Source organism: Zootoca vivipara, chromosome 2 (genome assembly GCF_963506605.1).
Source record: "Zootoca vivipara chromosome 2, rZooViv1.1, whole genome shotgun sequence".
In the NCBI taxonomy this organism is placed as follows: Eukaryota; Metazoa; Chordata; class Lepidosauria; order Squamata; family Lacertidae; genus Zootoca; species Zootoca vivipara.
In genome coordinates, this window is record NC_083277.1 from 107516942 (window position 1) to 107536791 (window position 19850).

At 40.4% G+C, this 19850-nt stretch overlaps 1 protein-coding gene across 2 annotated transcripts in view; it reads left to right on the forward strand.

Moving 5' to 3' along the window:
- MMD (monocyte to macrophage differentiation associated) overlaps positions 1-16421 on the forward strand; it is a 28119-nt gene extending 11698 nt beyond the window's left edge. For both annotated transcript variants that reach the window (XM_060272005.1, XM_060272006.1), the window contains exons 2-7: positions 4520-4601; positions 7022-7182; positions 8158-8232; positions 9330-9431; positions 10654-10723; positions 13582-16421. In XM_060272005.1, the coding sequence (XP_060127988.1) occupies positions 4520-4601; positions 7022-7182; positions 8158-8232; positions 9330-9431; positions 10654-10723; positions 13582-13782 (691 nt within the window). In that variant the 3' untranslated portion in view covers positions 13783-16421. The remainder of the gene's footprint in view (positions 1-4519; positions 4602-7021; positions 7183-8157; positions 8233-9329; positions 9432-10653; positions 10724-13581) is intronic.
- Positions 16422-19850: the final 3429 nt, after the last annotated feature.

Sequence of the window (19850 nt, forward strand, 5' to 3'; positions counted from 1 at the left end):
GACCTTGTGGGGGGCCAGACTATATTTTGAAAAAAATATGAATGAATTCTTATGCCCCACAAATAACCCAGAGATGCATTTTAAATAAAAGCACACATTCTACTCATGTAAAAACACCAGGCAGGCCCCACAAATAACCCAGAGATGCATTTTAAATAAAAGGACACATTCTACTCATGTAAAAACATGCTGATTCCCGGACCGTCTGCAGGCTGGATTTAGAAGGCGATTGGGCTGCATCTGGCCCCCGGGCCTTAGTTTGGGGACCCCTGAGTTATTCAGTCCGCACAGCCAAAGACGTCTTTGAACAGCTGTACCTATGTGGCAGCAAAAATATTGGTGGTGGTGTGGCAATGGATAAAACACTGACATTCTTCCAATGTTTTGACCCCCACAAAGAATATTAATCACAAAGGAGGGAAATGGAAGATAAAGTAGCTTAGAGTGGGGAATATTTTTCTACCTGAGGGCCACATTCGCCAGTGCTGGGTGTGGCCAGATGCACAAGTGAACAAAGTAGTGAATGTAAATTTACCATTTCACAATCGGCTTGTTTTCTACAACACACCTGCATAGCCTGTTGTATCCCCCATCCAAGCAAGGAAGAGGCGTTGCCTGAGTTCAAGGACACTTTCAGTCAGGAAGAGCACTCAAGGAGAGGGTGAAGCATAGGGGGTGTGACTGGAGCAGGGGTGTGACCTGGGTGTGGTGTGGTCTTGAGAGGCACTTCAAAGTTGGGAGTAAGCGTGATCACTCATCACACTTGCCAGTGGGCAGCGTCACACTTGCCATGGTAAGAGTGGCATTGACAGAACTGTAGAAGCCTGAGCATGTGTAATTTAATACCTGTGTCTGGGGCCATATTTGCAGAATGAAGACCCCTTAGTATGGGCTCATCCAGACATCCACTTTCTCCCGCGAAAACCAGATTTTTACTGCTAAATTGGAGCATACACCAATCGGGTTTTCTCCAGATTGACAGTTGCCCAGATTTATCACTAAAGAGTAGGTTTTCCAGGGCAAAAACCTTTCAGACCTGTGCACGGGACAAGTGCAAGTCTGAATGAGCCCTCTGTATCGTCAGATGAGGCTTTTGGCAGCTGGGTGTAGCCTGGAGAATAAATTCCTGATATATAAGATGCTATGTATTTAGGCCATTAGATTCTTTTTTTTCCTCATCAGCTTTCCAAATTAAGAAGTAGCAGGCTAAGTATATAGCACAGTTGATATTGCCCTCACAACCTGAAGCTGTTACAAAAAGCAATTTAGCAAAACCAGATCTTCCCTTTGCTTCCAAGGCTATTTAAAAATTGACTCCTTTCTTTTTAGCATGCACACTGAGCAATGTGTTATATAAACTCCTGTATGTGACTTTACTAGCGCAGCATAAAAGAACTTGTATGAATACCCATTTCCCCATTTCTTTTGTGTGTTACTTATAGATTTTTTTGTGTGTGTCTCTCTTAGATGGTGAGCCTGTGGGCAGAGACTGTCTTTCAAAAAATAAAGTGTATATACGGCAGCTTTTCAAAACAAACTATTGTTATGAGTGGAAACAGGATATTGTCTGTCTCCACAAAGTTCAGAGTTTCTTTAAATAAATGAAACAAATTATTTGTTAAGGCTGTGGTCCTAAACACATTAGCTAGGGAGCAAGCCCTACTAAATGCAATGGGACTTAATGCACAGTCCTCTAAATGCTTATTTGGAGGTAAGATGATAGTTTTTTTTTATAATTGTTGTTGTTTGCAGCCATATGAGTTTTGTTGCCAAACTGTCAACTGCTAGATTGATTATGTGGTCCTCTGCTGATATAACTGCAGATTTCAGATGGTCTAAAACAGTCTGGTGTGTATTATCCACACTGTGACAATATAATTTTATTATCCACACTGTGACAATATAATTTTTGAAAGCAAACAACTTTAGTGCAAACAGCTATCCATTTACTAGCACCATAGTTGTTTATAGAGATTAGCACAAAATTTTATGCATGTTTTGGGAGTAAATAAAGATATATAGACTTTGGCTTACTAGTATATGCAACTACTGTAGTATGTATTATGAAGCTTGTAATTATTTGGTCACCCAGTAAGGTAGGAAAATAGTATTTGCATATTATGCAGACAGGGGCACCGAGAAACAGAAAAAAGATAACCTAGAAACAATGGAGAGATCTGCATAAAATTTTATATTCAGATGCAAAGTTATTCCTGTTCATAGCAAATGGTATTTGCATAGCCACAGTAGGACAGGCAGCAATACTGAAGTCTGTAGTTAGAAACATTTGTACAATTTCAGTCTACAAACCTTCTACATGAGCCTCAGTGTATTTATTTGAGATAAATCCCATTGGGTTAAGCAAGATGTACTTTCCAGTAGTCCATGTAAAGTGAGGCTTTGGGGTTTAACTAGTCTGTTTGCTTATTTGCACAGTTGCAAGTAGTCAAGTAGATAAATAGGTACTGCTACAGCGGGAAGGTAAACGGCGTTTCCGTGTGCTGCTCTGGTTCGCCGGAAGCAGCTTTGACATGCTGGCCACATGACCTGGAAGCTGTACGCCAGCTCCCTCAGCCAATAACGCGAGATGAGCGCCGCAACCCCAGAGTAGGTCACAACTGGACCTAATGGTCAGGGGTACCTTTACCTTTAACTCCATGGAATTTTGCAGGAGTGGAATGGAATGGGCTGCATACATCCGAAACAAGTTGGGTATTTCAGTTTCAGATCTCAACCCTTGTACAGGTTTTGAAGGGCACTATATTGAATGTTCAATGTGGCATCTCCCTTGAAGATTGAAAACATCAGAATGGAAGCTGGTGTGCATATCAGGACAGCTTTCTACATTTTGTGTACAAACCATAGTTTTATCCTATGTCTATTTTTGAAAGGGACCATGAATAAAACAAAATAGATTTTAAGATCATAACGTAATATATGCACTGGTGAGTGATATATTAGAATTAAAGTTAGTGTGTATGTTCAGGAGATAGTTATAAATTACATGTTAACATGAAAAAAGGGGCTAGGAGCAAGTGAGGTCTCTTAAACACTGCACTTCACTATGGTTGCTGTGGGGTAATCTTGCCGGACTACTCCAGTTTGTCTAATAATAATAATAATAATAATAATAATAATTAATAATAATAATAATATATTTTTAAAATTTATACCCTGCCCATCTGGGTGGGTTTCCCCAGCCTTTCTGGGTGGCTTACAACATAATATAAAAACACAACAAAATCTCTAGCAGTAAAAAACAAAATGTCACATACAAGCAACAAGCAAACCAATAAATCAATAGTAACAACAACAATAATAAACAGCTTACAGTTATGCCCAAATTAAAATATCTGCCAACCCCAACTAATCATTTAACCAACCCAACAAAAACAAACAGAGGACCCAAAATTAGAACCACTTAAAATGTTTTAGCCAGTTGCCCCAACCCAAGAGTTGTTCCAGCAATGTCCCTCCGGCCTCCCAGAAGCCCTTTAGGTATTCAGGGTGAGTCTGGGCCCTGCCCCCTAGGCCAGGTGGAAATGGGCCTTGCAACAGGAAGCAGGTCTTTCTTCCAGCCCTAATGGTGGCAGCAGAAGTCATAAAACCAGACTGAGCAAAAACACTGTTGGAGCACTTTGTTTGATAAATACTTTCAGAGTTGTGCAATTTTTTTAAAAAAAGGAAAGTTATGGTATGAGAGCTTCAATGTATCCTGATCATCGTGGTGTTGTAAGTGCCACACATAATTTCTTAATTTTATCATTTGGGGTGTTACTTTTTAAAGTATCCTTATTGGATTCATAAAAACAGAATGACCTGCTTAGTAGTTTCAAAAGTATCTGTAGGTTTCCAGCACTTGCTGAAAGTCAGTTGACAATTGGACAATTGGTGTGTTTGGCCCAGTTGTATGCTGGTAATAAAAGTTACTGGTAACTGTAAAAGCGTTTGTTGGTGGTGTGATACCAAGACAACAGATGAAACCAGTTTCTCATATGCTTGTGAGAAGAACACCTCTGTATGTGTCTCTCTCCTCCCCATTTGTGGAAACTAAGATAAAGTATCTGCAACTGCATTTAGTCATTGTTCTCTTTCATCCATTCCATTTTTGTAAACCAAAATAAGTCCATGGTGGTATATGAATAAATAAAGGCTTGTGGTAGTCCGTTGAAGTCCTAGGGCTTACAAAAACTTTATATGATGCCTGTGGCTGGAGGATGTGATGTGTATGATGAGATTTTAATTTTATTCGTAATTCACGTAGGCAGCTAATTGAGAAGTAGGTCCCTTGATGACAAAATCTGACTTGCTTTTCTTGTCACGAGTAAAGAAAATACTGCTGCCTTTTGTACTGTAGGAAAAAGTGTGGAGCACAATGCTTCCAAATGATGCATTACATTTCTTCACCTCCAAGTTAACCTTGGTCTAGGTCACAAACTGCTATTGCTGAGCATTCTGAGCTTGTTCTTCTACAGCCTTTTAAGTTTGCATCAGCTGTATGCCTTGCTTGTCTCAACAGATTCATGAACCACCCAGCTCCAGCAAATAGCCGTTACAAACCTACCTGCTATGAGCATGCTGCTAACTGTTACACTCATGCGGTAAGTAAATTGATCTATTGGCAGCACAAACAAAAGTAATTTTATTTCCCATCTGTGTAAGATTTTGTTTTATTCATAGTTTGAATACAGGCTAATACTGCTGAACTGACGTTAATACAGTTGAGACTGCTGCAATAAGTAAATCTTCTGGTCTTCTTCTTCTTTGGCGATCACTCATACAACAGCAGAGTCCACGCATTCCATTTATTGCTCATTCATTCATTCATTCACTCACTCATACATAACACATACAGTACAATCTTTTCCCATTCTGCTCCATGTTTAGGAATCAACAGTTCGCTAAAGCCTCATGAGGATCTACTTTCCCTAAACTAATAATTGCTTAAAGATTTTTCTCCCACTTTGGAGGATCTAGAGAGATTTATTTCAAAAATGTTTTGACACTCTTTAAAAAATAAGACAGCAGCAGTGTTTTAAATTGAAGCATATGTTCCATCTCAAAGTGACTTCTAAGGCTGCCTAAGGTATTGTCCCACAAACAAAATATTTACTAGTCTTGCAGCCCATGCATACTGTTAGTAATCTGTGGCCTAAAAAAGAAAAAGCACAAATTCTTATAAAGCTTTCCTATCCAATCCCTAAAATGGAATTATTTATTTCTCTCCAGGCTTTCTGCTGAACAAAACTCTGATTAATGTTTCAAACTAGGCTGCTTTAATTGTTGCACACAACATACCATAGATCAGTGTTTCTCAACCACTGTTCCGCGGCACACTAGTGTGCCGCGAGATGTTGCCTGGTGTGCCGTGGGAGAATTACTTTATATATAGTCAATATAGGCACAGAGTTAATTTTTTAAAACATTTTCTAATGGTGGTGTGCCTCATGATTTTTTTCATGAAACAAGTGTGCCTTTGCCCAAAAAAGGTTGAGAAACACTGCCATAGATTTTTGCTTATGTTTTGCGGTATGCTATTTAAAAGTTCTAGTTCATTCTGCTTTCAGGATAAAGGTAATGATTAAATTATTGCCAGAAAGAACTCTGTCTTTTGATTGTTGTATCTACTTTGTCTGAGTTTTGTGTTTTGTTTTGTTTTGTGTTTTGTTTAGTAGCATTGATTCATTCTTTGCCAGCTCATGGTGAAATGTGTGGTTTATTCATAATACAGCCTTGATTATGTTTGTCAATAGTTTCCAGTGAGCCACAGACATCAGTAAAATGCAAATACAGTGGTACCTTAGTTTAAGAACAGCTTAGTTTATAAACAGCTTGGATTATGAACGCTGCAAACCCGGAAGTAGGTGTTTTGGTTTGTGAACTGTTCCTTGGAAGCAGAACATGTTCCGCTTCCTGTTGAGTGTAAATTGAGTCCCCTGCTGCTGTGGGAAAGCACGCCTTGGTTTAAGAACGGACTTCTGGAACGGATTAAGTTCGTAAACCAAGTTCACAGTAGAGGAGAAATTGAGACGAGGACTTCCTGATTTGTAGCTCAGACTTTTAACACCGCATCCATCATTACTTTCCAAGCTCCCTCTTAAACTGAAAACTTGGTGGTATTTCTAAGGGTCAAGCCTTGGTTCATAATTTTCCTTAGAATAAATTCCTAGCTGTAATTTAAAAAAGTAGAAACAATTTAAGTACCTAATGAGTGAGTAGGTTTGTCTGGAGAACTTGTAAAAATTCCAGCCTTCAGTAATAAGGCTAGAAAATTTTCTTTGATTATTGAAAAGGCTTCTGATTAAAATGAAACACAAAGGGATAGCAGAAGAAGAACCCTGGTTTCATAATATAAATGTCTTCTGTAAAATCTGCAACTTGAAGGGCACTGGCCTTCCTTATCCCAGTCATGCAGTTTCTCCATTTCCACTTCCTATTTTAGTAGCTTTCATTATTTTGAAATTTGAATTGCTGCAGCTGCTGTTAACCTTGGAAGTAGCATTGAGGTTGACTTGTATAACAAGTTGCTGTTTGAGTGTTTTAAAGAACGGGGAGTAAATCAGGACATTATTTATACATCAGTGTGTCTGTATTTGTGTTAGTCCATCTCTAAGCACTTTGAGGTTTTTGCTTGCACAGTTAACTTTAACAAAGTGTTACTTTCAGCATATTTTAATCCTAGATACAATATACCATCTGACATTTTGGCACAGCGTTGGGATGGGCTGGATGGGTGACACAGCAGTTCTGTGACCTTCAGCCTAAGCAAATTCTGAAAAGTCTTACTGATGTCTCTGATGTAGAGATGTCTCTCTTTTCCATGATAAAGACAGAAATAACAATGTCTTTTCAATTGTAACAAACCTGGGTATAATGGACAACTTATAAAAACCACTGTTTCTTTTTACTCCTCTTTGAAGCAAAGGGTAGATAGTAGGTGATTGAGGCCTAGGCATAGCAAGTAGAATGTTAAGTGAGGATTGGTAGACTAGCAAATAAACATGTTTTGTTGTTTTTCTAGTTTCTCATTGTTCCAGCCATTGTGGGTAGTGCCCTGCTCCATAGGCTCTCTGATGATCGATGGGAAAAGATAACAGCATGGATGTATGGGATTGGTCTCTGTGCACTGTTCATCGTTTCCACAGTGTTTCATATAATTTCCTGGAAAAAGAGTCATTTAAGGTATAAATCAAGTATTCATTTGGGGTTCATTCCTGCTGCTTTGCACACAACTTGCTGCTTCTAATTTAGGTTGTGGTTTATCCGTGTTGCACCCATCACTGCCGTTCTGCTCATGCAACAGACATCTGCTTGGGCAGCCGAACTTCCTCTCCCACCCCTTGCAGCCCTGCGTGCACCCTCAAAAACTACTCCAGAGAGTTGGAGCAGAGGAGAAGGGCACACAGGGAGAAGAAGTCTTGTTGCAGGAATGGAATGCCGCCTCTGGTATTGGATAAAACCCTCCGTGTCCGAAGGAGGTTGGAATGATTTACTGTAGTCACTCTGGGTAATAAGAGTTTTCCTGCTTGAGGATTCCATTCCATTGCATTATTGGTCTTAAAAATGTTACGTGTATAAAGTTTCAGAGTAGAATAGTGAAATACACAAGATGGAAAAGATTTGTCGTTGTGCTGCTACTTTTACAGTCTAGCCACAGACCATAAAACATTTATTTAAGGCATCTGTATCCAATCTGCTGCACAGGTACAGGAGAGGAAGGAAGGAAGGGATGCACTACCTGTGCTGCTTCAGCACAGGTAATGCAGCAGCAGGTAGTGCATCCCTTCCTTCCTCTCCCACACATTGTTTTTGTACTTCTTCAAACTGTATTTGCACAGGGTTCCCTGACTTTCTAAGTGTCTGTCTGTCTGTTTGTTTGTTTGTCTGTCTGTCTGACTTATCTACAGTATCTACCTACATATCTGTCATGTGATATATTGGGATTGGGATTGGCTTCTTTAGCCTTAGGTGAACAGCAAAATACCTTCAGTAAAACTAAGATTTAGGGCTACCTGTTCCTGAGAAATGGAACTCTATGGCGTTCCTACCATCCTGCTTTTAGATTTTTTTAGAATAATGTTTCATAATGGGTAATGTTTCTAGTAACATACCGATTTTTTTTAAGTGATCTGTTCCCTTGTTTGCCTTTCCATTTAGGACAATGGAGCACTGCTTTCATATGTGTGACAGAGTGATGATCTATATCTTCATTGCAGCATCCTATGCACCATGGTAAGGATTAAAAATGTATACTTACCGATAGGACAAAATGGTGATGGCATATTATCTGTGACAGCTTCCACTTAATCGATTGGTTGACTAATTGCTCATGGCCTAATCTGCTAAGAGTTAGAATCAGGGCAGTGAAATCCTTTTTCCATTTAATAAATAAGGGCTTTGCATTTTTGACAAAGCTGGTCTGATCCCTCAAGAACAACGTGCATACATGAGGAGGCTTCTCCTTAGTCATCAACCGCATTCTTGGTAACTGCATGGAAAACAGTGTGTTGCATATGTACAGGGGCCAGGATGTTTCATATATGACTATAGTAATTGATACTGCTTTTCAGTTCTGCTCTCCCAAAACACCAGTGATCTTAATAGGATTTATATCATGTGGGGAGTTACTCACTTGTATTTCTTACAGTAGGGGGACCCAGCCTTTTGGGGCCTGGGGCACATTTGAAAATCAAAGCAATTGTTGTGGGCACCACAAATTACCCGTTTCACACAAGAAAAACTGGCAATACTCAGGACCCAACCCTGCCACCACACAAACAAAAAGCCTATGACACTCCACAGCAAATAAAACTAAACAAAAAGCAGGCAGTATCCCCCCCCCCCCCCCCGGCCGCAAAAAAGAGCAACCCAGCAAACAACCCCAAAAGGGACAAAAACACCTAGAAACTGGGGTGCAGGGGAGGCACCAGTGGGATATCTGAGGGCATAATGGTTGCAGTAAATTCTTTAAAGTTGTTTTAAATTCTTTAATTAGTAAATTCTTTAAAGTTGTTGTAAGCCACCTCAAGTGTCAAGAGTAAAAAAAATAAAAAACTATTGTTTGCTGTCAAGCTGATGGTTAAAATGAAATATTTGCTGTAAAATGTAAAAATTCCATAGATAGCATCTTTGCACACATCAAGATTTTAAATTTACTGAACTACCGTAATTCGAAAAAAATAACTTCATAAATTGTATGTTGTAGAAATGAGTATCTCACTGTCTGAGTAGTTTCAATCCTTTCGTTATATCTTCATGTGGGAAATTGTCTTTGATTTGATCTGCCATCAGTTCTGCATTTCATTTGTCACCTTAATATATTTTTTTAGGTTAAATCTTCGTGAGCTTGGACCTTTGGCCTCCCATATGCGATGGTTTATCTGGTTGATGGCTGCTGGTGGAGCCACTTATGTGTTTCTCTACCATGAGAAGTAAGACAACATTGTAACTTGTATTTGAATTGATGTAGACCTGGAGTCTGTGCAGATGTAAATATTAGTCCTGGTTTTTGGAACTGGGACCAGTTCAAGTTAAGGCCAACATTGTGAGCTGGAAATCCAGCATTCCCATAAGTGGAGGTAGGACATGGTTAACTGAGTTTAACAATGATCAGGCATAATGTTGAAGCAGGGTAGAAGAGAGAAGGACTGGAACCCTTATCCCCATAAGCTTGCTTCTGATTTCTGAACCATGGTTAAAACGTTGTCGGCACAGAACTCTAATATGTGTATTTAACTTACGATTTTGAAAATAGCAAAAATACATAAATGGAAGGGTATCGTGACTTGTGAAGGAACATTCTACATTTAGAGTGACACCTCTTCTTTGTGTATTTATTTTATACGTGGTGTTTCCATGTAAGAAAAATTGGAACAGATACTGTAGTCATCTTGCTTATTTTAATTTAAAGAAAAACAAAACAATTTTAACATAAGTGTATTCTCTTATCTCTTTTGAGAAACACAGACTGAAAAGGCTGAATTAATAGCCAGGCAGTCTTATTACATGCTGGCACCAGGCACATCACTAGAGTGTAGAAAATTACTCCCTTTCACTTGTGAGATTTCTTTTTGATAAATAATTCAATATGAGTGGGTGAAAAGAACCTGGATTTCTATCAAAGAAATAGAAACTCTGGGTGCAATCCATCTTCCATTCCACCGAGTGGAGACAAAATGTCTGCTTCTGATATTTGATATTTATCATTTTCTAGCAAGATTAATAGGTGTTAAATTTTTAGCCACATCAACAAGAGGAAAGCAGATTCTTTTAACTATGCCCCTGCTCCTTTCCACATCACCCAAATTGCCTCGTCCCATCTCCCAGCTTTTTTTCTTTCGGCTGCTCGAAAGATCTGTTTTCTCTGGAGGATATCTTTCCGATGCAGGGACACACTGGGCCCTCAAAGGATAAAGCCTTCCTTTTCGATATGTGTTAGACATTTGTTTTTCCAGATAATGGAATGCTGAACCCAAAAAATTGTTTCCATTCTGTGGAAGCCCAATGCAGTAGAGGGTATAACAAAAGATGTGCCACTAAAATTGGCAATTTATTGCTGAGAGAGATAAATGTATGCAAGTGAGAACTACTGTCTTTTTTAGGTAGGAATGCATGTTTCTTTTGCTTGGTTGTAGACTTACTTTATTTTTGTAGGTATAAAATTGTGGAGCTCTTCTTCTACCTAGCAATGGGCTTTTCTCCTGCTCTAGTCGTGACCTCCATGGTAAGTATGCTTGCTAAATTTTAAAATCTAAATCTTAGGAGCTATTATTAATACTTCTGGTAGATCATGGGGGTGCCCCAGGTAGATTGCCACATCCCAGGTTGATCTCTCCCCCCCAAAAAAACAGCTTTGGCCTTCCCAAAAAAAAGCTCAACAACTCTGGTCCATCCTCCAATGACAATGGGCAGATCACTGCAAGTGTTTTTTAATACTGTGAGTAGATCGCAGTCTCTTGGAAGTTGGACGTCCCTGATTTAGATCTTTGCTGTGTTTCTGTTGCCTAACCTTTTCTTTTCCCCTCCATTTTTTTTTAAAAAAACTCTAAAAACAACACCAGTAGCAGCACCCACTGTGGTGGAAGTGGAGCTGCCATCCCAACCCCAGTATCTCTGCAATTTACCTGGATGGAGCCAACTAGCAGCAGTGAGGTTGGGGTCGCATGGATGCCCTGGCAGAACCAATCAGATGTGGGCGCATTCATGCAGCCCCAACCTTGCCCTAGACCCTCCTAGGTAAGCTACAGCAACATTGGTGTAGGGAGGATAACACCATGGCTCCATTCCACCACTGCTGGCAAATATATCCTCCAGTGAAGCAGGCACCAACTTAAGGCATCCTGTTTAACATAGAATGATTATATATGGCACCATCAAAATGTTGATAGATTAACAGTGTTGGCCTACATATGCAGTATTGTCAGTAAAGGCAATGGAATTTGGGATATACGGTCATACCTTGGAAGTCGAACGGAATCCGTTCTGGAAGTCTTCCAAAATGTTTGAAAACCAAATTGCAGCTTTTGATTGGCTGCAGGAAGCTCCGGCAGCCATTCGGAAGCTGCAGAAGCCCCGTCAGGCGTTCGGGTTCCAAAATAACGTTTGCAAACTGGAACAATCATTTCTGGGTTTGCAGCGTTTGGGAGCCAGAACATACGCGTTCTAGGGCGTTCGACAACCAAGGTATGACTGTACTGCTAGAGCCTAGATAAACCAGCAAGGCCACTCTTGTGCTCTTAGCAGATTGAAATGGTTTCTTGTTTGATGGAGCATTGTGCAATGTTTTTTCATTGGCTTTTAAGCAGTGTATTGATAAATTACTCTTAGTTGGTCAGATACGCAAAGTGGATGCAATTAATTTCACTTTCGCATATCCATTCAATTAAACTGCCATTACATTTGTGTACGGAATATTATTTGGACTAACACAGCTACCGTTTTGGAAATGGTTTCAGTTTGGCTCGGCTTATAAGCCTTGGGATAAGAAGGATGTGATTAAGAATAGATGTTTCTGGAACTGCAGCCAAGAAGGGTAGCAAACTGGTGCAATAGAGATAGATATAGAAAAGATGTTTGCATGTGAAGAGTTGACACTTGGTCTCTTCAACCTGAGTGAATGGTCAACCAATTGGCAGGTGATATTTGATATAACTAAAGGTACAGATTAGAGCAATATATCTCAACTTTGCATATGCACTGATACAATCTGAGTTGACTGTGATTCCCCAGAAAAAGAGTCTTGGTACAGTGGTAGATAGTTTAATGGTGAGTGCAACTGAGTCTATGCTGACAATTATGTGTCAAGTGGGATTAGTAAGAAAATAGAAGATGAAATTGCCAATATTGCAGTGCCTTTCTCTACAGTTTTGATGTAGCTGCACTTTGAATACTATCTACTGCTCTGGTTACCCTATATAAAAGGGCATATTTTTTGCTGTATATTAAAACAGCAGAGAGCATTATTGGCTGCTCACTCTCCACCTTAGAACAAATCTATACCACCAGGTGCCATAGAAAAGCACTAGACTTATCAAGAGATCCAACGCACCCTGGTCACCATTTGTTTCAGCTCCTGCCATCGGGATGGAGGTATAGAACTATGCAGGCAAGAACGAGCCATCTCAGGAACAGTTTCTTCTCTAGAGTGATTTTGGCCTTAAATGGAAAGCCTGGACTTTGAAGTCATCTTATTTTACTTGTTATTTGTATTATATTTACTGTTTTTAATTAGGTTTTGTAATTTTGGATTATGCGGAATGCTTTATCTGAGTGGATGTAGCAACCGAGTAATTTCGTTGTTCCCGCAAGAGGACAATGACAATAAAGATATCTTATCTTATATCTAGGTTGGAAAAGATGCATGAAGGCAACAACACTGTCAGAATGTTGGCACACCTTTTAGAGAAAATGTTAAAGCAATAGAATCTTATTATCTTGGCGTGGTTTGGGGGAAGGAAGAGAGAACAAAGACAAGGAACAACATAATAGTCTTTATAAGCCTCAATTAATACAGTGGATACTGGATAAAGTGGTGCTTCTATCTCCACTGCATTACGACTTTGAGTCACCCAGTGAAATTTGCAATAGATTTAGGAGAGTCAAACAAAATTACTTTACACAGTGCAGGATTCATTTGTGGAATTTTCTACTGCTAAGTGAGATGATGGTTCCTGGATTAGATGGGTTTTAAAAGTGGGTAAGACCAGTTCTTCTGGAATTTTTCTAAAGGCCATGATAGCTAAATGTAACCTGCATGTTCAAAGCCCGCATGCCAGGAAATACCAGTTTGCTGGTATAGCGGGATAAGCTGTTGTGTTCAAGCCCTGCTTGTAGCCTTTCCAGAAGTCTTTTGCCGGCTGCCGTGGGAACGGGATGCAGGACTACATGGCAACTCCACCTGAACCTGCAGGAACAACTCTGTTCTAACACTCCTTAATAGTTTGACAGCTAATGCTTGTCTGTGTATACAGTCTCAACAGGCGTGATACTACTGTACCACTCAGTAGGGGGAGTAGAATGTTATGACCAGCCTCATTCTTTCACAAAAAGTGCTTTTTAAAACCCACCTTTATTAATCCACAGAACAACACCGATGGACTTCAAGAACTTGCCTGGGGAGGCTTAATTTATTGTATGGGAGTGATCTTCTTCAAGAGCGATGGGATAATTCCATTTGCCCACGCCATCTGGCATCTGTTTGTCGCCACGGCTGCTGCAGTTCATTACTACGCTATCTGGAAGTACCTTTACAAAAGTCCTGCAGAAATCATCCGTCACTTATGATATTAAATACACAAGACACGCACACCTTCGAGCTGCACTATGCCTCCGACTCAGTATTACTTGGGTAAAAAAAAAAGAAATTCTGGGAAAGTGGGGGAAATATTGCAGGGGGGGAATGCACTGACTTTGATAGTTTTTCAAACACATTTACTGTGAAACTGAAGTGACAAAAAATGTGTCCTTGAATCGCTGTTCATATATCAAGTGCTGGGCACACAGTCCCCACAAGCATTTGTCCTGTGGAAGCCCCTATTGGAGTGAATGGGAATAGCGCAAAATCACTGTACAAGGCCCATTAATTTCAGCTGGGGTTTCCACAGAAGCATTTCCCTTTTGTATTGCATCTGCTGTCGGTAAGCAGAAGCTGCACTCCATCCAGCACACAAAGTTTAGTGCACTTAAGCCAATTGGGTGTAAGCATGCCTAACTTTGGTTTGTGGTTTAAAACACCATGCTGCATTATTAATAGTCCATTCTACATTAACAGGGGAAACAGTGTAAAAAATGGTTGGTGGCCTGATGTTTACAAATTCTTTTTCTTTTTTTAAAGATGTATTTAATGGGTTTAATTTCTTCGGTTTTTAAACTGCATAAACTTTTTGAAATGACTTTTGAATTGAGGAAGTTGATGCAACAGCAAATACTTAAGTCTTTTTTTTAAGTTGCTTTCTACCACTTTTTCACAAACAATTTAATAAAACGCAAATCATGGAGAGATAAGTTTAAGCTTCCTCCGCCCACCACTTGTACTGATACGACTTTTTATATATAAATGTTTTTTAAAAATAATTTTAAAAGTATATGCAGCTGCTGTTGTGCAGTTGCAGCTGCAGTGAAACTTTGCAAGAAAACAACTACATTCCACATACTGTCCTGACCTTATATACCTCTTCCAAAGCTTTTTATTAAAAGTGTGTGAATGATCATTATGAAATTTCAAAATTGGCTCTGCCAAGCTCTTACCTAAAAACCTGCTACCCTCCACAGTTAATTTAATTATTTTATTTGGATTTATTAAAAAGACAAATAGTGCTAACTAATACACAAAAACCCATCCCACAGTGCCATTTCTAGACATAGATGCATGTGTTTATGTGAAAGCACTCTGGAAATAATTTGCTCTCGTAATACAGGTGGTTAGCAATTAACAGTAAAAAAATTGAAATTACTCGTAAAGCGTTGGTTATTTTGGGAGGTGCCTAAGAGACTGGTGCTTAAATAATGAGGCTTACAGAGCAATCCGTGTGCATATTAACCTGGGAGTAAATCTCATTGTGTTCAATGGGGTTTTCTCCCTAACAAGTGTGTTCGGGATTTCAAGTTCAGGCAAATGACTCCCCGTGGAAGACTGTGGGAAGCAAATACCTTGCTCTTTCTCTCATTTTCTAAAACTTATCCTATTAACGGTTTATAAACTTTTGAGTATTAATAGTTAGTGGTTCATCACACACCCAAATGGCCTTTTCAGGGAGGGAAGCTTGAAGAACTAGATAGGTCTCATCGGTCAGGGACTTGGTAGCGAAACTGGGCTTTAAATGTGCTGTTCTTTAGCATCTGGATCAATGAACTGTGGTAGCAATTTGATTGTAGAGCTTGTGTATTAAGTAACAAGATGTTAGAATCTCCGTTGTGATTATTGCTGTCCAGTTACTGTAGCATGTCCCACTGTATTATGAATGTCTTATATTAAGATTGAATTTATTCTTTTTCTAACTTGCTCTTTTTCATATCAGTGTTTTAAAAACTAAAATGGAACATGTTGCCTTTTTCAGATTTTATCTGGATATTCTGTCTTGTCGGACCAGTAGATATGTACTCTGGGGATGGGAGCTTCCTCCCCAAGGTAATATGTAATCCTCTTCTAGATCTGCTGGTGCGCTGTTACATATATTAGAATTGGGTGCACTTGTATACAATTTGCAAGAAGGGGTGAATGCTCAGATTAAAGTGGGGCGTTGGAAGCTTGGCTTCCACACAGTATTAGTGGATGGCTACAAAATTGTCCCACACCAGGGACATTTCCAAAATTCTTCAGGGCTCCAGGATTTGCATCTGGCTCTGACAAAGTGGTTGTTGTGTGCCTCTCTTGTAAGTATTGTACGGTTCCGCATCATTGCAAGAGAATGGAGAAGTTGACACAAAGATCTCATGTGAATATTGGAATCCCTGGATAGGAGGAGAACACGCTTATCTTCTGAGCAGCATGCAAACAAAACAGCAAAACAGAAAATATTTTCTGTGACGGTCCTGGAACATCTGAATGCCTCAGTTGTCTTTGTTGTCGTCTTATTTTCTTGTTTCAACTGATGTGTCTGACTTTAATATATTCACTTTTTGTGAGTTCTTGTATTCTGTCCAAGTGCAGTACTGTTGAGACCACTGAAATGTGTACAAGCTCTGGTTTTTTGTCAGAAACTATGAAACGAGCTCCAATTAATTCCGCTATCTTCATGATGATTTCTTGTGGTCTTTTTAATGTGTTTCTTTTTAAGAGTGAAAAGTGTTTTGGTTAAGGAGGAGAAGAAGAAGAAAAAGAACTGAACTCGCCAAAATAAACTTTGAATCCAGTCTAGCTCCTACAAGTTTAAATGTACCGGTAACTAGATGAATGCAAATAAACTTTTTGTGCAATTTGGAAATCTGTATTGTCCTTGTTAAATTGGGTCACAAAAGGCTTCACTGCTGCTCTTTCCTCTTGGTGAATGCATCCTGATCAAGATTGTGGCCAGTCTAGACAGCCATGCAATTTCATATACAGAGTCTGACTTTAGTTTTGTGATGAAGATCACAACCACTAGCCCAGCTCTAGAAAATTCAGAAATATCTATGCAGGTGCAAAGTCTAATTTTTTTGAATGCACAGATAACCCCTCTAAAGGGAAGCAACCTGTTTTCACCAGTACAGTGGTACCTCTACTTACGAATTTAATGCGTTCCGAATGCACATCCGTAAGTCGAAAAAATTTGTAAGTCAAATCCCATAGGAATGCATTGGGAGGAAAAAATTGTAAGTCGAAGCAACCCTATCTGAAAATTCATAAGTAGAAAAAATCCTATCTAAACCGCATCCAAGATGGCGGATGGAACTCCGTAAGTAGAAACATTCGTAAGTAGAGTTATTCATAAGTAGAGGTACCACTGTACTTCGGTACAATATGGCAAATTGCTGCTTCTCCCTGCAAACATCTTGCAGCTGTTTCCCTAATTGCACCCCCAAAATTTCAAAACAGCCTTACCCTATGGTCATTAAGCTAGCCTACATCCCCTCTAAATCCCTTCACTAAAAAGATTTATCCACCATTGTTTGTTCTGGGCCACAGTCTTGCCATATTATCTTCAGATCATGTCAGTTTCTTTTAAAAACCCATTTTCATAGATTTTTAAGATCCTGGGTTGTGTTGCCTCTGTGTTTATGTTAACTGAAACAGTTCTTTGTTTAACCTCAGGAAAGGATGCTTGCTGCCTCCATTCAATTTAAGTCTCAAGTGCTTATTAAAAGTGTGTTTGAATGTCCCTCTCATTTAAACATTTGGCTGCTCCTTCCTTAAGACACTTGTTCTTAACAAAGGCGTTATAATTAATCAGTAATTGTATGCTTCGCTTTTGTTCCCCTTTGCCTGTATATCCTGTGTAAATAAAAGTGACGCACAGGTTTGGGTTGTGGTATACAAAGCCCTTGACCCACTGACATTACAACCGATAACAATCTTTTTGCAATTTCCTTGACGTTAGCTGAGTTACCTGGATGCCAATTGCCATCTCTTGAATCCTACACAGCAGGAAGTTTCTACCAAATCTCAGGAGGTTTCAATGGCGGCAGCAACTGACCGCTAAATCCATTTGCTGCTATGTTTAATGTAAGCCAGCAGGAGAGGCAACTCGGCTACATTTGGAAATCTGCTTTTGCACTTTATGTAGTGTCATGATTTTTTTCGAATGTGCCTTGCGCAAGTGGGCGTATGATGTTGCTTGTTCACTTTAATCACTAAAACCTTTCTTTGGTGATAGAAGCAGTGTTTTTGAAATTGCATGCTTGGGCAAGTTGAGAACACTGAGGAGGGGCAATGCTACCACAAGAACATTAAGAAGAAATGGTCTATTCTTAAATATAGCCTCCCTAATCAAGCTAGTCATTCCTGGTTAAAAGTAAAGAGACCCCTGACCATTAGGTCCAGTCGTGACCGACTGGGATTGTGGCACTCATCTCGCTTTATTGGTCGAGGGAGCCGGCGTATCATGGAATTTGAGTTTGTAGGGACCGTGAGGGTCATTTAAGCCAACCCTGCAATGCAGGAATACTTTGCCCAGTGTAGGACTTGAACCCTCAACTCTGAGATTAAGCGTCTCGTGCTCTACCAGCTGAGCTATCTGATTCATCACACCACCCCAATTGTAAGGGGTCTTGTGTTTAATAGTGTGGAAATCAAAACATAATCGTTTGAAACATGCCAGCATCACTCCGCCCCCCCCCCGATACACATATCGGGAGAATCAACTTGCCATCTTTGCCATGGTGTTCTGAACAGTGTGTAGAGTGCCAATCACACAGTAGTTGACACAAAACAAGCATGCAGCTCACTTCCTCAGATACACTGGAAAGTTAACAAATGTTGCAAGAAGATTTCAGCAAGTTACTAAAATATATTTGCCCTTTTGAAATCAGCTTGCCTGGCTGTTATTTTGCTTTACTGGCACTCTGGTTACATGGGTTAGAACAGTTTGGCACAACTTGGTTCTTGTGGCTAGAGCAGAATAGGAACCAAACAAACGGCACCCTCGCACACACACTAATGTGTAATCATTTGTTACATACACCAGAGGTTTTCAACCTTTTTGGGTCCATGGCTCCCTTGACCAACTACGTTCTTTTTGCAGCACCCCTGTGGGGCTCAGGAGCCCAGTTATGTCACCCCTTGCCTGGAGAGCTGGCAGTCTCTCACTCCCTTGTGGAGTGTTCCTTCAGCCTCCCCTCTTTCCTAGGGAGTCCCCTGGGTAGCTGCAGCTGCTGCCCCTTGTCCCTGAGCTGCTCCCCTACCCCAAATAGAGGTGCCTCCACTGCCCCACAGGGCCCTGGGAAGCACACCCTAGCCAGCCCTAGAGGCACCATTCACCCAGGGAGCTTGTAGCCTGGGCTGCTGCAACGAACAGCTGTGCAAGCCTTTGGGAGGAGAGATGCCAGAGGGCATCAAGAGGAAGAGAGGGAAAGGAAGAGGAACAGAGGCCAGGGTTGCCCCCGGCACCCCTGACCATCATTCAAGGCACCCCAGGGTGCCACGGCACACTGGTTGAAAACCACTGACATAGCACACTTCAACTGCTAACCAGAGCAAAGTTTGTTAGCTTTAATATTGAAGCCCAACTTTATTGATTTCTCTGACAATAGGTCTCCCCCTCCTTTTAAATGGCAAGAAACGGATGCATAATTCTCAGGTGACAAATCGGGCTACCTTTAAAAATCAAACTACTATTAATGGTGTACAGACAAAGGCTGAGTATCGTCATCACTTCCAGATGACCCATTTCTTGACCAGAGCACTCATCCTGATTTTGCTTGCACAAAATTTGCAGGGAGGTTATATGGCATTGGCTGATTGAGCATCCTTTCTGATTTGCGGGGAGGTTATACAGCTACTTACCAAGTAATAGCTATCCCACACTTTTCAGAACACTTTCCTGTCACTTCCCACAAAATTGCAAGGTGGGGTGGAAAGAATCCATTTTAGTTGGGGAATCTGATGCAATGATCTCTTATTCTGTGGGTGGGATTCTGTATCTATGTAGCCTATGTATAAAAAGGTAAAGGACCTCTGACAGTTAAATCCAGTCACAGACGATTCTGGGGTTGCGGCGCTCATCTCGCTTTACAGGCCGAGGGAGCTAGCATTTGTCCACAGACAGTTTTTCTGGGTCACGTGGCCAGTATGACTAAGCCTCACTGTTTACCTTCCCGCAGGAGCAGTACCTATTTATCTACTTGCACTTTTTTGGCATGCTTTTGAACTGCTAGGTTGGCAGGAGCTGGGACCGAACAACAGGAGCTCACCCTGTCGTGGGGATTCGAACTACCAC